This window comes from Podarcis cretensis (assembly GCF_951804945.1).
Source record: "Podarcis cretensis genome assembly, chromosome: 14".
Taxonomy (NCBI): Eukaryota; Metazoa; Chordata; class Lepidosauria; order Squamata; family Lacertidae; genus Podarcis; species Podarcis cretensis.
Window position 1 is genome coordinate 14,282,313 of NC_137183.1, and position 17,954 is coordinate 14,300,266.

At 45.7% G+C, this 17,954-nt stretch overlaps 1 protein-coding gene across 3 annotated transcripts in view; it reads right to left on the reverse strand.

Moving 5' to 3' along the window:
- Positions 1 to 17,954, reverse strand: part of FBN1 (fibrillin 1) — a 215,608-nt gene that overhangs the window by 175,881 nt on the left and 21,773 nt on the right. For all 3 annotated transcript variants that reach the window (XM_079953094.1, XM_079953095.1, XM_079953096.1), the window contains 4 exons: positions 12,005 to 12,087; positions 9,460 to 9,558; positions 2,838 to 2,933; positions 70 to 165 (listed from right to left, as the gene is read on the reverse strand). In XM_079953094.1, coding sequence (XP_079809220.1) covers positions 70 to 165; positions 2,838 to 2,933; positions 9,460 to 9,558; positions 12,005 to 12,087 — 374 coding nt within the window. The remainder of the gene's footprint in view (positions 1 to 69; positions 166 to 2,837; positions 2,934 to 9,459; positions 9,559 to 12,004; positions 12,088 to 17,954) is intronic.

A 17,954-nucleotide genomic window follows, 5' to 3' on the forward strand; every position in this document is an offset into this window, starting at 1 on the left:
AAGCTTAACTCATACACAACACATCAAAGTCTGGTCTTTTCTAATGGGGGGGGCGGGAATCCCACCTACCTCTTTCACACTGAGGTCCAGTAAAGCCGTAAGTGCAAGCACATCTGTTGGGGGCGACACATCTCCCTCCATTAAGGCACCCACTTTCGCAGACAGCTGTAAGTGAAATGAGCAACAGAGTTATTTGGGAGCTCCCATGTTTCCATGACGGGCAACCGTTTGTGGCTTTACTCGGGCCTGTAGCTTGTCTCGCTCCAGACAAACCACACACTGTAACCAAGGTTTGGTCCTGGGTATATAGCTCATGGCTTGTTTGGAGAAGACAAACTGTGAGCCTGGGTTCAGGCAACAGCATAGCTTGGCTCAAAGCACCCTAGCAGCAGCAGACCTCAGAGAGAAGTTCAGGGGCTGTGAATCTTCTCTCTGGAGGCCTTCACACTTTCACACTAACCCATAGTTTGGTTTGGTGTTACGTGAAAACCAGCTCTGTGGTTTCAAGTGTGTTTTGATAATTGTTTGATCGTTGTATTGTATTTTGGCTATTTTGCTAACTACTCTCCTCCAGGAGGAAGCATAGTCTCAAAACTGCAAATAAATAATAATAATAATAATGGAAATATTAAGGTTTAGTATAGAAGCACCCAACCAGCTGTGTAAGAAATTACTATTTGGGTCTTTGTCCTCAAGCAGTGCCTACAGCTGGGTCCAAGCAATGGTAGCTCTGTACCAGGGTGGAAGAGGTCACCTGTCTGAAAGAGTTATAAAAGGTAAAGGTAAAGGGACCCCTGACCTTTAGGTCCAGTTGTGGCCGACTCTGGGGTTGCGGTGCACATCTCGCTTTATTGGCTGAGGGAGCCAGCGTACAGCTTCCGGGTCATGTGGCCAGCATGACTAAGCCGCTTCTGGCGAACCAGAGCAGTGCACAGAAATGGTGTTTATCTTCCCGCCAGAGAGGTACCTATTTATCTACTTGCACTTTGACATGCTTTCGAACTGCTAGGTGGGCAGGAGCAGGGACCGAGCAATGGAAGCTCACCCCGTTGCGGGGATTCAAACTGCCGACCTTCTGATCGGCAAGTCCTAGGCTCTGTGGTTTAACCCACAGTGCCACCCGTGTCCCTTTATAAGGACATACCCTTACTTAAAAGACAAAAACTTTCTATTTCCCCCTTCTTTCTCTCTACAAAACCTCACACACATCTGCCCAACTGAATTACAGGCCTCTTTCTAAGAACATGATTTGCAGTTAAACACATTATTACAAATCCACATTGCTTGGCAAAACCACTTGTTGGAATATGGATGGCCTGGGACTCTCACAGTCTTACTCATTTTGACCAGCAAGCAAGCCTTTGCTGGCGAATGCCAAACTCTATGAACTACTTATCAAATGCAGTCATGTATTTCAAAACAGCCAAACATCAAGCTCAGCTATGACTTTATTTGAAAAGCCAAAGATTTAACATACATAATCCAATTCCCCAATATGTCACAATTTCAACAGAGCAAGATATGGGCACAATCCAGCCATTTCTGTGCATGAAAAGGAGTTACTAATAACATGCATTGTAAGTCTATCCTTTCCATCCCTTTGCCAGCCTTGTACCAGTGCACTACACTTCACAATCTAGTAATTTCCGGTCAACCAAGGCTCTCCTAGACCTCACTTACCTACCTCTAGTGCCTGTTACTCCCCAGGCAACACATATAACATTTGCTTCTGCTGTGAGCAGCATGGATGGATGTAAATGAGATGTGGGAAGACCTCATCTTACCTGGAAAGGCTGAGTGCATTTCAGTGTACCCAGTCATGCAGCAGTACAACCAGCATGGAAGCCAGCATGGCGTGGGGGTGAACATTAGAATACATTCTGATAGGAGCCACCTTGCAGTCTGCTCCACATTTGCAAAGGGGTCAGACAGCACCCACAGTTGAAGTTCTAACTAATCAGATCCTACATGCATAAAACCTTTCAAGTCTTTGATAATTCTAAGAACGCAAGTACTGTTTTAAGCAGCGCGGTTGATGTGCTGTGAGTTACGTTGTTTTAATTGTGATGTGGAAAATGGAAATTAATTTTTTTTGAAAAATTAATGCATAGAACTGCAACATCAGGCAATATCCAATTATTATGAATTTGTCTGATGCTTACTTTAATTGTTCTAGTCAGAAAGAATTCTCCTGGCATCTATTGCAAAGTCACGTGCTAGCTTGAAAAATTCCACAGCAGTTAACCAGCAGCCCAGAATTTGTTGATTACAATGGATTTGTTAGTCTTCTTGTGGCTGAGCTCTACATTTTAATTAACCAGTGCAGAGTCAAATGTCAGATGAGAATTTTTAGCTCAAAACTGGGCCACTTCTCTCAGTTTCATAACAGAAGTCTCAACCAAAAGACCACTTCCCAGTGACTGCCATTGTCACCCTTTCCCTAAAGAAACCTGGAAGCAACACTGTATGATACATAGTGTCACTGCCTGATTACTTGGCAGCAGTGGCGTAGCGTGGGGGGTGCAGGGGGGGCCAGCCGCACCGGGCGCAACATCTGGGGGTTAGGGTTAGGGGGCGCAAATCCACGGGTTAGGGGGCGCAAATTACTTGCCTTGCCCCGGGTGCTGACAACCCACGCTACGCCACTGCTTGGCAGCTTCCAGTTGGTGGCTTCCAGTAAGATCTCTTCCTGCAACCATTGGTGCTGGCAAAGCCCCCATTTCACCCACAATTTTTCCATTTCTCCTCTGCCTCCAAAAGTCACTAAAATGCACCCCGTATCACTTAGTACACATAGGACAGCACCCCTAGCTAAATGTTAGATTATGTTTACTTACGCTGCCCACAGTGTGTTCCTGTGTATCCTTTCTGACAGAGACAATGGTCATCACTGCATGTACCTCCATTCATACACCTGATGTTGCAATGTTGCACTGGAAAGGAAAGACAATTACTTAACTGTGTGGTCTAGAGAAGCTAAACAGCAGATGGCAACCATTTTAAATGTTTAATTCTATGAAGCGCTGGCCACAACCACCATCAAATAGAAATGCAGAATGCCTCATTGTATTTTGTGGCTTTTTGGTCGCCGTTAAGGGGCCTGGTAGGAATTTTTTCCACTTGGCAAATTGGCACCAGCCATTTGGTTTTTTCGCCTACCTTGCAGCAAATCGTCACAACTTCCTCGATTTGGCGGTTAGGAATTGGTAGGGGTATTGTTATGTAGATGAATGGGGGGGGAGCCCCATCACCTCCCCCGGATAATGAAGGGTAGTCCGGTAAAGGATTCCGGGGGGCGTGGCCACGTCCGAAGCCTATGGAGGCCAGGGCCCAAGGCACGCCCCCAAGCAGTGACCCCTGGGGGAGTGCCTAGTTGATGTGCATCAGCAGGGCTCCCCCTGCTGGTGTTAACCCTTCACGGCCTTTCAGGCAGACGGACGGAAGCCAGATAGTCATTTAGGACCAATGCCTAAGTCAATACCGCTCATCACCTGTAACCAATGAAGTTGTGGCCAATTTTAGCCCATTAACCTTAATTATAGTGTCTTGTGTCTTTATTTCTGCTGGGGGGAGGCGGGAACTGGCCACGCAATGTGCAGCCAAGCTTTCTGAAATCAAAGGAGCACAGGAAGTATCAAGAAAGTCCTTGAATACAGTGCTCTTCTGTCTTGGGACCACACTTATTGTTGGGCTACAACTCTCTTCATCCCAAGCAGACCTGCTGCAAAAAGAGCTTTTAAGTTCTCTGCTTTGGAAGGAGGGCAAGGCCCTCTCAACACGCCGGTTTGGGGCTGCCTCTGTGAGACCCCATGGGGTTGTTCAAGTTCCCATAAGATCCTACAAAAGCATCCCTACTCGACTTCCAGAGCCAACACATCAAGAATGCCTTGCCCAGCAAACAAGGTAGAGAGCTTAAAAGTTTTTTTGCGATGATTTTTGGAAGGCTAAGGGTGCTCATGCAAGATCTCGTAGGAGCTCGGACAGACATGCAAGATCTTGCGAGAGCACCCCAGAGCTCCTGACCTTGCCTCCAAGCAAGATGCAGAACTTAAAAGCTTTCGTTCCACTTTGCTTGTATTTAACTTGCAAAATTTCAACCAGCTGATCTTCAGTTGTATGTGGTTGAAATCACACAAGTTAAATGTGCGTAAGATGTGATTGTTTGCTACATTTTAAAACATTGTGGCAGCAACTTTATACTCTGACTCTATGGAAAACTGTAGAAACTGTAAGTGATATTCAGAGTATACTTACTTAAATCAATGGACTTGATCAACTTAAATCCATTGATTTCAGTTGGTCTACTCCGAATGTGACACTAGGACACCATCCAATGCTATTGTTTTCCAACCAAAGTGAAAGGGCACAATTTAGAGGAAAAAATGAGCAACTGTATTTGCTGACTTCCATAGAGGAATTGCCCAGCTCTCTACTACTGAAATCATTGAGGTTTGGAGCCAAACTATATAGGATGCTAAATGTGTCTTTGCATGTAAAGCTTTTTCTGAAATTGCTGTCAGTGGAGGGATTCTTCCCAACATAAATAGCAGCTTTGAAGGAGCATTTTTTGTTTGTCACAACCACAGCAAGTGAGGAAAGGGTTAAATTGCCTACCCACCTGTCTGCCTCAGTGGCAATAATTTGAGGCCCTCCCAGTGGCTGCTATTTAGGATAACCTACATGCTAGATGCAAAGACTCATATAAGGTCACATCTAGTTCAAAAGCTAGATTCTGTGCAAGGCATCTGCAAATCTGCAGCCCACTATAATTGGTGGAGCCTTATTCACACCCTCCTAAGTAGGTCTGAAAAAGGTGGGCAGTGGTTTCAATATGTGTGGTCGGACTTTGCTTTATAAAACCTTAGGAAAACAGAAGGGATTAGAAAACACATAGGAAATGATATCATCTGTCAGGCGGAGTAGGAACTCAAACCACAAACTGATTTCAGTTAGAGTAAAGCAAGCCAAAAGCTAACTTCCATTCCCACATTTATTACCAAAGGCATTTAAATGCTTTGAGATAATAAGTTTAATGGTAGCTTAAGTGCAGAGCTGTTGTTGTTTTACCTTACTTTTTTCCCCAAGCTACAGGCTGATAATATTTCTTCATCTTAGTCTTATATGCAACTCTGCAATGCGGGACTGCAGGTGAGAGGGTGCCCTATTCTGCCTTAATTCATTTTCCAAAGGAAATTATTTCTCATGCAGTCTCAATTATCTGGCAGACTAGGAATGCAAATCATCGTTTTTATTGGAATTGTTTTTAAGGCCTGAGTGGGGCTGCATGGACTCACCATTGTTGTAGCTTTTTGCAACTTTCCTTTTTTTTTTTTTACATTGTGGCAGTGGGAGGGAACCTAGGGTTCAAGGGTGAAATGTGCCCCCCCCCCGGCCTCTTTATCAGGTCCCTGGGACTCTGCCCAGGCCACACAAACCTCCCTCAGCCACGTCCCCTTTCCCTAAGCAACATCCCACCCAGCTTTGTTTCAAAGTCTCCTTGAGTGGTTTTGCTTCCTTCATTGCATTTCTAGGCCAGCTGTGGAGGAAGAAGTTTCTCTTCCTCCCTGGCCAGCATGGAAACCAGGAAGTCTGGAAGAGGAGTGACGGCAACCCTTCCTCTGCCAGCCCATTCACTCACCCACATGGAATTCCCTGAACCCCCCTGCCTGGAATTCATGCCACCTTTGATGTTACATACAAGGCTGCATGAACAGATCTAAACTAGGTCCAACCATCATAGATGTATCCAACAATGGTATGGATGATGACTGTTTACATAACTAAAAGCAAAAGGGGGGGGGAGAGTAGGTGCAATGGAATTGATGTGAGTATTCTGCATTCACCCATCTATACAGAAATTTGGGCAATTCTTCAACAGCAGTGCATTGTGTTTGCTGTCAAAACTGCTTGCAACCCAATCCAATGCATGGCTATTCAGAAGTAAGTCGCATTGTTTTCAACAAGGCTTAAGTGTGTTTAGGATTGCGTCCTTAAATATCTAAAGGGAGCTGAGAGTACTGTATAGAATGGTACCTTGGTTCTAAAACGCCTTGGTACTAAAACGCCTTGGTTGGTTCTCAAACGCCAAAAACCCAGAAGTAAATGTTCTGGTTTGCGAACGTTTTTCGGATGCTGTACATCCGATGCGGCGTCGCCTATTGTTTCCAGGGCGCCTGCACCAATCAGAAGCCACGCCTCAGTTTTTGAACATTTCGGAAGTCAAACGGACTTCCGGAATGGATTAAGTCTGGTGCTTTTGTTTTTGCTATTTATTTTGCGTTTTTGTTTTGGAGGCTTTTTTGGTTAATTTGTTTTGTGACTGTATGGAACCCAGTTCAGCTACTGATTGATTGACTGTGTGACTATCATCAGTACAGGTAAGAATTTTTATCACCTACAATACTGTCTTATTTATTTTATAGTAGAGTACATTGATTATTGCTTTCATTTTATGGATCAGTGGTCTCATTAGATAGTATTCAAGTTAAATTGCTCTTTTAGGGGTTGTTTTTAAATGTCTGGAATGGATTAATCATTTTGCATTACATTCTATGGGAAAGAACACCTTGGTTTTGGAATGCTTTGGTTTTGGAACAGACTTCTGGAACGGATTAAGTTTGAGAACCAAGGTACCACTGTATTTGCAAATGAAAGCATCGATTGGTCAGAGAGACCAGGTGTTCAGGTGTTCAGGTGTGTTCTTCCAATAAGATGGCTTCAGAAGGCTTTAAATGGAAAGTGGCTAAATTCACTGAAGGAAGGTCTATAAATAGGTAACGGCAGCTGCTAAATGGATCACTGAGGGGCAGAGGCAGTATACCTCTGAATACGAGCTGTTGGGAGGAACTACAGAGCTGAGTAGGTAAAAAGGTAAAGAACCCCTGGACGGTTAAGTCCAGTCAAAGGTGACTATGGGGTAGGGGCACTCATCTCACTTTCAGGCCAAGGGGGCCAGCGTTTGTCCACAGACAGCTTTTCGGGTCATGTGGCCAGCAGGACTAAACCGCTTCTGGCACAACAGAACACCGCGACGGAAACCAGAGTGCACAGAAACGCTGTTTACCTTCCCGCCACAGCGGTACCTATTTATGTACTTGCACTGGCGCTTTCGAACTGCTAGGTTGGCAGGAGCAGGGACGGAGCAATGGGAGCTCACCCCATCGCAGGGATTCAAGCCGCCAACCTATTGCCTTCATGTCCTGGTTGTGGTCTTCCTGGAAATGTTTAATGAGCCACTGCTGAAAACAGGATGCTAGAATAGATGGACCTTTGGCCTGATCTAGCAGGGGTCTTCTAACTTTCAAGGGAGGGTGCCTCCACAATCTCTTTGAAAAGCTTCAGGAAGAACCAAATGGCCAGAAAACATCTGTGAGGTCTAAGGATATGCAGAGGAGGGTCCGGAATGTTTTAAGGCATCCAAAGCTGTCTTCGCCAGCCATGTCTCATTGTTGAGATTCAAGGAAAGAACAGATGTGAAGTTTTAAGCAGATTGGGCTGTTGCTTAGTTTAAGGAGGGGGGGGTGGTATTTCTACTACTTTTTATTTATCAATGAATCGCTGGAGAGGTCTGTGATTGAGTAACAAAGTAGAAGAAATGCTTCATTCTGCCAGAAGCATTCATACATGGGGCCGTTCTGACAATAACAAGAATGGAGCAAATGAGATTTCAGAGGACTTGCACTTACAAGTTTCAGTCTAGTCCAGAGGTTCTCAACCTGTGTGTCCCCAGATGTTGTTGGACTACAACTCCCATCATCCCTGAGCTCTGGGCCTTGCTAGCTAGGGGTGATGAGAGTTGTAGTTCAACAACATCTGGGGACCCACAGGTTGAGAAAGGCTGGTCTAGTCACTCTTGAGAGGAAAGCGTTATCATGAACCCCCAAGCAGATGTCCTGGATAGGCTGGTCAGATCAAGAAGCTAAGTGGGAGGAGTTTGAGGGGCTGGAATCAGATGATCCCTAGGAAGGGCCTATTGGGCTGGGCCTCATCTGGTCTTCAGGAAGTTTCAGAGATGTCTGGGAAGGCAGGAGCCCAGGGGGCATGTCAGTCATTGGATCAATGTCTTGGTCATGCATAGCATCTGCTGTGCCTTCACCCAGATGATATGCAATAACAATGTAAGGCAGTAACATTGGACGGCTGAGCTCAGTGCAATGTGGGAATAAAAAAGGCTAGGCAGGAGAAAAGTATATGAACTCTCCTCTCCAAGAGCTCACACGTTTGCACAGTCCCAGCAAGCAACAGTTTGGCTTACAGCATTGTGCAAACCATGCCAGTATTGCAGTTCATTACATCTTGAGAAATTTTTGGAATTGTGGTTTTATTCAAGGACACAGTGAGCTCTAATCTCAGCTTTTGTTGGAGAACTATCAAAACTAGTTGCCAGATTAAAAAAAGAAAAGAAAATGCTGCTAGTACCCCAAACCAATTAATGGGCTTTAAAGGGAACTTTGGTTTCCTAGTTTTCATTTTTGCTGGTGGATATCTCACAAAGGGTAGGAGCATTGCATAGGCCCATCTAATATGCCTTGAAAATGAATAAATGAGGAAAGCAAGTAGCCTACACAATGCTTGAAACAAAAGACACTGCCTTATAGTGAGTCAGATCATTGTTCCATCTTACTCAGGTTTTCCTTCACTGACTGGCAGTGGCTCTTTGGGATTTCAGAAAAAAGTATCTCCCAGCTCTACCTAGAGATCCCAGGGATTGAACTTGGAACATTCTGCATGCAAAACAGGTGCTCTACCACTGAGCTATGGCCCTTCCCTTTCAAACTCTCAATCACTGCTAGTTTGAGGTCTGGTAATAGACACAACCCATGTTGCCTATAGCTGGGGATTAGTTCTGTCCTGAATGATTCTGCTATTATTTTACTTGTTACAAATGTTGACCCTGATTTTTACTTCCTAATCTCATGCTATTTTATGAACCCACTAAAAATAATATAGGCCAGTTCCCAAAGAGTAATGCCACTGACAAGGAAGGAAGGAAGGAAGGAAGGAAGGAAGGAAGGAAGGAAGGAAGGAAGGAAGGGCAATTAATACCAAATATCTAAATGCCAGGTCATTTAATTCCCACAAAAAGCCATCCTTGTCTGCCTTTCCTGGTGGTTTCCCACAAGGGCATGCACACAAAAAGCAAGAAGGAAATATCTAGCACCTCTTGTTTGTCTCAATAATTTAGACTTCTGTTGCAAGCAGGACCAATTTTTCAAAAAGCATATAGCATCTGGCGAGCCAAATGCAATTGCCAATACTTGTATAGTATTTGTTACTTTTTAAAAAAAATAGCCATAAGGAATGTCTGCAATAGCTAGAACCCAAGATTCCTTTAGTTGTGGTAAATGATTAATACTGAGTCAGTGTTTAGTTGTCTGAACTACCAAGTTACTTTCAAGTTAAAACACACCACACTGCCAATTCAAGAGCATAAGAATAATCTAGCCCTAGAAAACATACCTGACTTTGAGCCACAGGACGGGGCGATCTGGCCACTTGGACATGTGCACATGTTCGGTCTTGAGCAAAATCCATCTCCACAGGAATGTCTACAGATTGCTGTAAGGGAAGAGAGAAAAAACCCAAAAGGGGTATAAGCAGAAAAACAGATTTTAAGCAGGTTAGCATGCACTCTGATGGTTTTTAGGCACTAATGTTGAATGGTTTACAGCTGCTTATCTGTCCTTGGGTGACTGAGGCACCATACTACACCTTCAAAGTGCATACAAAGCAGAGATTTCCCCACAGAGAATTCTGGGCACTGTAGTTTTTAAAGTGTTGGTGGGAACTGTAACTTTGCTAGGGATAAACTACAGAGCCCAGAATTCTATGGGAAGGGCAGAGAAATGTGCCTTAATTGCATAGTGTGTATGCAGCTTGACATTCAATGGCACTTCATTGGTCCTAGGGTCAATCCCCACATTATATTTCACATATCTGCAGTTCTGTACACTTGAGTAAAAAGAAAGGAGTGTTGTGCAGTGTTGAAATGGTCATGGTGGGGTTGTTTTTGTTCCAGACCTGAAATGCTAAACTAACTCTTACATCCATTTTGAAAAGTTTTGCCATTTCCCCTTACCGCCATGTTTACAAGTGTCATCATATACAAAAGCATGGTCTGAAAACTATAAGCAGGATAATTAACCCCTAGGAAGTTTGTATAGCTGAAATATACTCGGAGTCGAGTGTGAATTTAATGCTCTTTATTCAGCTCATAGTAGCAATGAATGAAACTTTCCCCAAAACGTCTAGCTATATATAAATTATTTACACAATGGCCCCCCGCGTGATTGGCTAATTCCGGGCTGCTCCTGGAGCTGGATTGGGTGGCTCCTGCGGACCAATCAGGCTGCTGCATTCTGGATCCTATTGTTCTAGGATTCAGCTCAGTACATAACAATAGTGGAACTTCAACTGTGTTTTATAAGAATGCCCTATGGAACAGTTGAACATGCCTTTTGGCTGTGCAATGGACAACTATATACTGTCATGGTTACTGGCTGATCACTCCTTTATTACATGGCTCAGTTAATTGGCTTTGACTGAGAAAAACATGGTCAGGTGTGCCCTTTTAATGAAATTCAAATACTCATCATTCCACTGAGGTGTTATTACAAGCCGGAGGATCTGTAGTATTAATGGTGAAGAAGGCACTTCTACAGAGGTGCTTGCCAGAGGATCAATCGGGGTGGGTGAACATGGCTAACCCCTTTGAGTGTTTGTGTTACCCTTTTCTGAACCTTTTCCAGCTCTTCAACATCCTCCTTGAGGTGCCACACCCAAGGGCGACACTGATAAAGCTAAGTTGCACTTGCAGTGGATTACCAGAGGGGAGAAGGTAAGGGATAAATGCCAATGTTGGGAAAGGCTGCGTTATGTTTAACACTTTCAGTATGAAGCCCTTGCATGAAGGATAGAAGTCTTGGGAATGGTGTGCCACGTTTGCTCACTCTTGACCGACCCACCAGTGAGCACTTCCTTACCTGAGCTCCTATCTAACCATTAATGCCACAGATGTGTGGGTTGCAATAACACAGCAGAAGTATAACGCCAAGAAACAACTCTGAGAAATGTTTCTTGTAAAGCAGGGCAAATGGCTGAGTGTTGCATGTTTTTGTTGGGTCGCAAAGAGTTCCTCTTGGCCTCCTACTTACGCTCCTATGTGTGTAGCTGCAATTGCCATGCCGAGGCTGTTTGACGCACCTTCCATATGACAACCAGCAGGAAACAGACTAGACGACAGACCAGGGGTGGGGAGCCTAAGGCCTGAGGGCCAAATACAGCCTCTTCCAGGCCTATCTTACCCTCAGGACTCTCTCCAGACCTGCTTTCACGTGGTTAGAATGCACCCTACTTTAGAAAGGTAGGAATCACATATAATTTGTTGTAACCCAACCTGGCACCTTAGGGTGGAGGGTAGGTGTTGTTTGTTAACAATGGCCTGTTACCTCGCCAACTTTTGCCTCTGGCCTCACCCAACACTAGCATGTGGCCCCCTGAGGTTCCTCATAAGCGTATGTGGCCCTCAGGCTGAAAAAGGTTCCCCACCCCTGCCATAGAATGGAGAGGGGGGAAATGAAAGCATATGGGAATGGCACTGAAATGACAGGAGGGATTTAGCTATGCTTGGGGCAAAACAATAGCAAGCATTTTTTCTATTATGGACTCATTGTTAAAACCGTGTTTATGGAAGACAATCTTACTCGGCTATGAGTGATTGCCAAAGAAGAAGAAGAGGAGTAGTTTGGATTTGATATCCCGCTTTATCACTACCCGAAGGAGTTTTAAAGCGGCTAACATTCTCCTTTCCCTTCCTCCCTACAACAAACACTCTGTGAGGTGAGTGGGGCTGAGAGACTTCAAAGAAGTGTGACTGGCCCAAGGTCACCCAGCAGCTGCATGTGGAGGAGCGGAGACGCGAACCCGGTTCACCAGATTACGAGTCTACCGCTCTTAACCACTACACCACACTGGTATCTGAAATAAAGAGCAAAGAATTACTTACGGACTATGCACTGGTTTCCACCTGGTAATGTTTTCCATCCAGGACAACAGTAGGCATTGTAACGTGATCCACATACGTTGGGTCTACAAGATGGATACAAATGAGATTAGCTCTCTGTCATTGCTACGACAAGCATTAAGCACCCCTGCTAACAAATGGTAGGCTTAGAGGAAGGGCAAATGTGTTAGTAAGGCTACAGGTGCACCTCAAAAGCTGTCATATAATGTTCATGGTGATGTTTCACATGTTTTTACATCTGCCTGACAGCTTACCTTCCCTTCTCTTCCTGAATCACTTTGATGGAGGAGAGGCACCACTGAAGAGAGAAAAAACCTGAGAGGGAAGGGAAGCAGTTTTTCAACAGGGACAAAACTCTTCCTCCTCCTGTTACAGATAGGTAGCCGTGCTGGTCTGCCATAGTCAAAACAAAATAAAAAAATTCCTTCCAGTAGCACCTTAAAGACCAACTAAGTTAGTACTTGGTATGAGCATTCGTGTGCATGCACACTTCTTCAGATACACATCCTGCATGACAGATCCTCCTGTTGTTGTTACACATGCATCCTCCTCCACAGAGGCCACAGAGGGAATATCAGCTGACCCAAAAAAATCATATTAAATGTGCAGACCATTTTAATGGGTCCACCCACAGACATTAGCTTAGATGGCTTTTTTTAAAAAAAAGGACAAATTATCATTATTAATTCCTTTTATGAATCGCTTCCTATGAAGCATTGCAAAGCAATTTCACAGCACAGTAAAAACATACATAAAAATTGCATACATGAAAACCATTCAGATACAATGCAGACCTTGGCTGAGGTAAAAAAAAAAAAAATCTCCACTCAAAAGGCTTGTTGAAAGAGAAAAGGTCTTCAACAGGCATGGGAAGAAAATAGAGGTGGTGCCTGTCTCAGAGGGAGCTCCCATGGGTAGGTGCCACCACACTAAAGGCCCTGTTCCTACATTGAGCAGAACGGACCTCCTGGTAAGATGATATCTTCAAGATGCCCTCTCCTATAGAACACAGGGATCAGTTGGGTATTTTGTATGGGACTTTGAATACTAGTGCAGTCACCTTGAACTTAGTACAGTAGCTAATTGGCAGACAGTGCAATTCTTTCAGAGATGGTGTAATATGATAGCAATATTGTGACCCTAGGAGCAGCTGAACTGCCACTTTTTGTACCTGCTACAGTTTCTGCATCAGCCTGAAGAAAACTCCTACACAGAATGCAATCCAATCTGAGGGCTACCAGCACACAGAGGATAGTGGTCAAACTATTCTGGTCCAGAAATTGCCATATTGGCTCCCAGTACTTTTCCAAGCACAAGTGTTGGTGCTGACCTTTAAAGCCCTAAATGGCCTCAGCTCTGTATACCTGAAGGAGCGTTTCCACCCCCATTGTTCAGCCTGGACACTGAGGTCCCGCTCCAAGGGTTTTTCTGGTGGTTCACTCACTGTGGGAAGTGAGGTTACAGTGAACCAGGCAAAGGGCCTTCTCGGTAGTGGCACCCACCCTGTGGAACGCCCTCCCATCAGATGTCAAGGAACTATACAACCTTTAGAAGAAATCTGAAGGCAGCCCTTTATTGGGATGTTTTTAATGTTTACTGTTTTGTTATGTTTTTATATATGCTGGAAGCCACCCAGGGTGGCTGGGGTAGAAATATTTTTATTATTTGGGCCTCTACCTGACACAGACAGTTCCAAGAGCACCCCCATACTATGAATCTGTTCCTTCAGGGGGAGGATGATGCCATCCAAATCAGGAAATTGACCATTTATCAGGATTTGGGGACTGCTCACCATCGTGCCAGAATTTGACCCTCACCCAGCCAACAGGCACCAGCCCAGGGCTTCCAAGGCCTCTCCCAATTCAGATGTTACTGATAAATTATGAAACTTCACCCCAAATCTCCTGCTCCCAAGGGCTTAATGTAGATGGTTAAACAGCACTGGGGCCAGGACAGTATTCTGCAACACCCCACACAGCACAACTTCCAGGAGGCCAAGAGATAAATACCCAAAGCTTGTCTCTGAAACCGACTCTGGAGATAGGACCAAAACCACTGTAAGACGCTATCCCTGGACAATACAAAAGAACTCCATGGGATGGCTACTTGAACATTCAGTGGAGGTGGAGAAGTGGACCTTCTTTAAGGAGAACAGTTTTATCAACAGATGTTAGCAACTACAACTGAATGGAACTTCCATGTGCAGAACTAGTATAAGGTAAAGGTAAAGGTACTCCTGCCCGTACGGGCCAGTCTTGACAGACTCTGGGGTTGTGCGCCCATCTCACTCAAGAGGCCGGGGGCCAGCGCTGTCCGGAGACACTTCCGGGTCACGTGGCCAGCGTGACATCGCTGCTCTGGCGAGCCAGAGCCGCACACGGAAACGCCGTTTACCTTCCCGCTGGTAAGCGGTCCCTATTTATCTACTTGCACCCGGAGGTGCTTTCGAACTGCTAGGTTGGCAGGCGCTGGGACCGAGCAGCGGGAGCGCACCCCGCCGCAGGGATTCGAACCGCCGACCTTTCTATCGGCAAGCCCTAGGCGCTGAGGCTTTAACCCACAGCGCCACCAGTATACCGCTGAATAAATCGTGGAAGCTAATGGGGCAGGCGGCTGGCTGCCTCCACCAGTCTCAGTTGGCAAGTTTACCAAAGTCACATGACTATCCAGTTTTGGAAACAGAGGGCTAACCTAGATGGATCTTTGTTCTGAACCAGCCTGTAAAGAGTGTGATAGCCAAGATCCGTGGCTCAGTTGTAGAGCACCTGCCTTGCAAGCAGAAGGTCCAGCCCCCAATGGCATCTCCAGCTAGGGTTAGGAGAGATTCCTGAATGAAATCCTGGAGAGCCAAGGCCATTCAGTGTAGATAATATTGAACTAGATGGACCAGTTTGTCTGACTCAGTATAATGCAGCCTTTACCTAGCAAGAGTCATTCTTAGATTCTAGTGGCAGCAGGCTGAATGAGTGAGTGAAGAGCGTATTTCAATTCGGTCCATCTGTGCCCCCCTTTCCTGCATCTACTGCATCCACCCTGGTCACAGTTCAGAGGATCAGGGTGCTAGCCATAACATGGTCCATTGTGTATCAGCCACTATCCATCAGAGCTACAGAGCTTTCTAAAGTTACCCCTCTTATCAGTGCCAAACACTGCTGCTATACTTCATGCCAATAAGGTAAAGCAAAGGTTTTGTTCCCTTGTTCCCTGAGGAAACAAGATTTTATAAATACAGATAACAGCATTGGATTCTGGCTGCTGTGGAAGGAATGCCATTTGCAATGAACATGTGGTGCTGGTTTTACATAGAGGGGACCCACTGAACTTAGTGGGCAAGACAGACTTGAGCCCATTAATTTTAATGCGTCCAGAAGTTCTGTTGGTACAGAATGCTGCGTCGCTCTCACACCATCTCGTCCTGGATGCCAGTTTGTTTCCAGGAACAGTTTAAGGTGCTGCTTCTGAATTCAGTGCAAAACACCACCCACCAAAGCCACAAGAAGTGGTGGACTTGGGCTTCAGAATTTCAGTGGTGCCCTGTGCGATGCCAAAAAATGGATGGCCTTCCATTGTTCGACATTGTTGTGGAGCCCTCTCAGCTCGGAATCCAGAGCAGGTGAACCAGTCAAGCTCCCCTAAACCCTCACCTGCCTTAAGGACCAGCTCCCAGAATCCTGCCCATCCCTGGAATCATTTGGAGAAGCCATCTCTGTTAGGTAGCACTCAGACTGTGGAACTCCATGCCCCATGAGATTCATCCTGCCCGGTCTTTTTTGGCCTTTCACAGCCAAGTCAAGACAGTTTTTGTTTTATTAAGGCAAGCATTTGCCTTGCCTTCTACTTGCCAATTTCCCAGCTTATTGTTTTGTTCCGCTGTAGTTTACCTTCATGAATGTATTATTATGTTAAAAGTGGAAAGGTGATAAATCACTGAGCTGTCTGGGCCTGTGATTAGGGCCAGTTCATCCCCCACTCAAAAGTTTTAGAGCAGTGTTTCCCAAACCTGGGTCTCCAGCTGTTTTCAGACTACAATTCCCACCACCCCTGACCACTGGTCTTGCTAGCTAGGGATGATGGGAGGTGTAGACCAAAAACAGCTGGAGACCCAAGTTTGGGAAACACTGGTTTCTAACAACTGGCCAACAGCTGCAGCATCAATTTTTTCCCCATAAGGGAAGGGAAGGGAAGGGAAGGGAAGGGAAGGGAAGGGAAGGGAAGGGTACTGGTCCAATGGCTTTAGCAAGCCTCATTTTCCCATGGGTTGTGGTTGTTCTGCTCAGGAGGAGGGCAACTTCCCAGCAGCCTTTTACTCTGTGGCCAGTCCTAAAACTCTGTCCATTATCATAATAATTGGAATATTTTCTTCTCTCTTCTAGAGGACCGCTCCCCCCTTCATTTGCTGGACTACTTATATGCCAGCAATGCGCTGTTTAACCCTACAGAACCTCACAGAGCTACAGTAGTCCAAATACGTTGTGATTTGTGTGTTTTTGGCAGGGTGGGGAAGGATGGCTAGCAAGCCCAAATGCCACTCTATGGTGCCAGCTAAAATGACATTAGGATAGTTCTGCTGGATCAGACCAAAGGCCCATCTAGTCGAGGATTCTGTTCTCACAGTAGCCAACCAGATGCTTATGAGAAGCCGACAAGGAGTACATGAGCCTCCTTGTTTATTGAGAGGCACTGCCTTCTTTCTCTCTGTGTCTCTGAAGTGTTTGGGGTTACTCTCTCTGCTTTCTCCCTCCGCTGTTAGCCAACGCTTCCAGTTCTTCTCTGCACAAATTCCATTCAGAAAAACCAGGGAGCTGCAGAGGGCACAACTGTTGCAGAATCCACAACAAGTGAGAACAATGCCCAGCTGTCAACTCAGATAAGCTTGCCCCTGAAAGGCAACGACAGGAAGGCCCTGCAAATGAACGCTGCCATGTCAAAACGCCACTGCCCCATCGTTAGGGTTTGATGATCACTACAACAGACTAGAGGGAAGAAAGGGCCTCGTGGGCAAAGCCGCTGCTTGAAGACAACACGGAGCAGCCAAAGATCTCATTATCATTCTGTTTCATCAAAAGATAACAAGCCAGGAAAACGCATCCCTTGTTACTTTGCATCATCCTCTAGAAACCAGTCTGGTATCAACTTCCACGCATCAAGTTGCCTGCCAGAGAATCCCTCGCCTCCCAGGGAGGGAACCCCTCTGGACTACAAAGGATTCTGGGACATGTTCTAGGACACAAACACTCACTCCGTCCATGTGGGACATCGTTGAGAGTCACCTCACATGTAGTGATAATGTGCAGAAAAACACACACAATACTCCCCAGTTTGTCTACTGTAGCAGGAAGGAACTGTGGTGGGCATATTTATCTTGGAGTCCTCCAGGGGAGGAAAGCGATAAGCCTTAGGGAGGGCCCCAGGAGGATGAAAGAGGTAAAAAAAGGACCCCAATTAAGGGTCTGAGACTGGAGCAGGGGGTAGCAGTCTAGAGCATGGGTAGGCAAACTAAGGCCCGGGGGCTGGATCCGGCCGAACCACCTTCTAAATCTGGCCCACGGACAGTCCAGGAATCAGTGTGTTTTTACATGAGCAGAATGTGTCTTTTTATTTAAAATGCATCTCTGGGTTATTTGTGGGGCATAGGAATTCATTCATATTTTTTTTCAAAATATAGTCCACCACCCCCACCCCCCACCCCAAGGTCTGAGGGACAGTGGACCGGCCCCCTGCTGAAAGCATTTGCTGAACCCTGGTCTAGAGGACGGAGATCTAACCAAGCAGGTTAGCGGAGGATTGTTCCACCCTTGTGATACAAGACACCTGTAGCCAGTTGTCTCCTATTGCAGAGTCACCTCAGGTGCCTCCTGTCACTGAGGAGCCTCCCCCTTCTGTAGAGGCCACTAAGAGTAAACTGGATGCTGAGCTGGCTCCAACACCACCT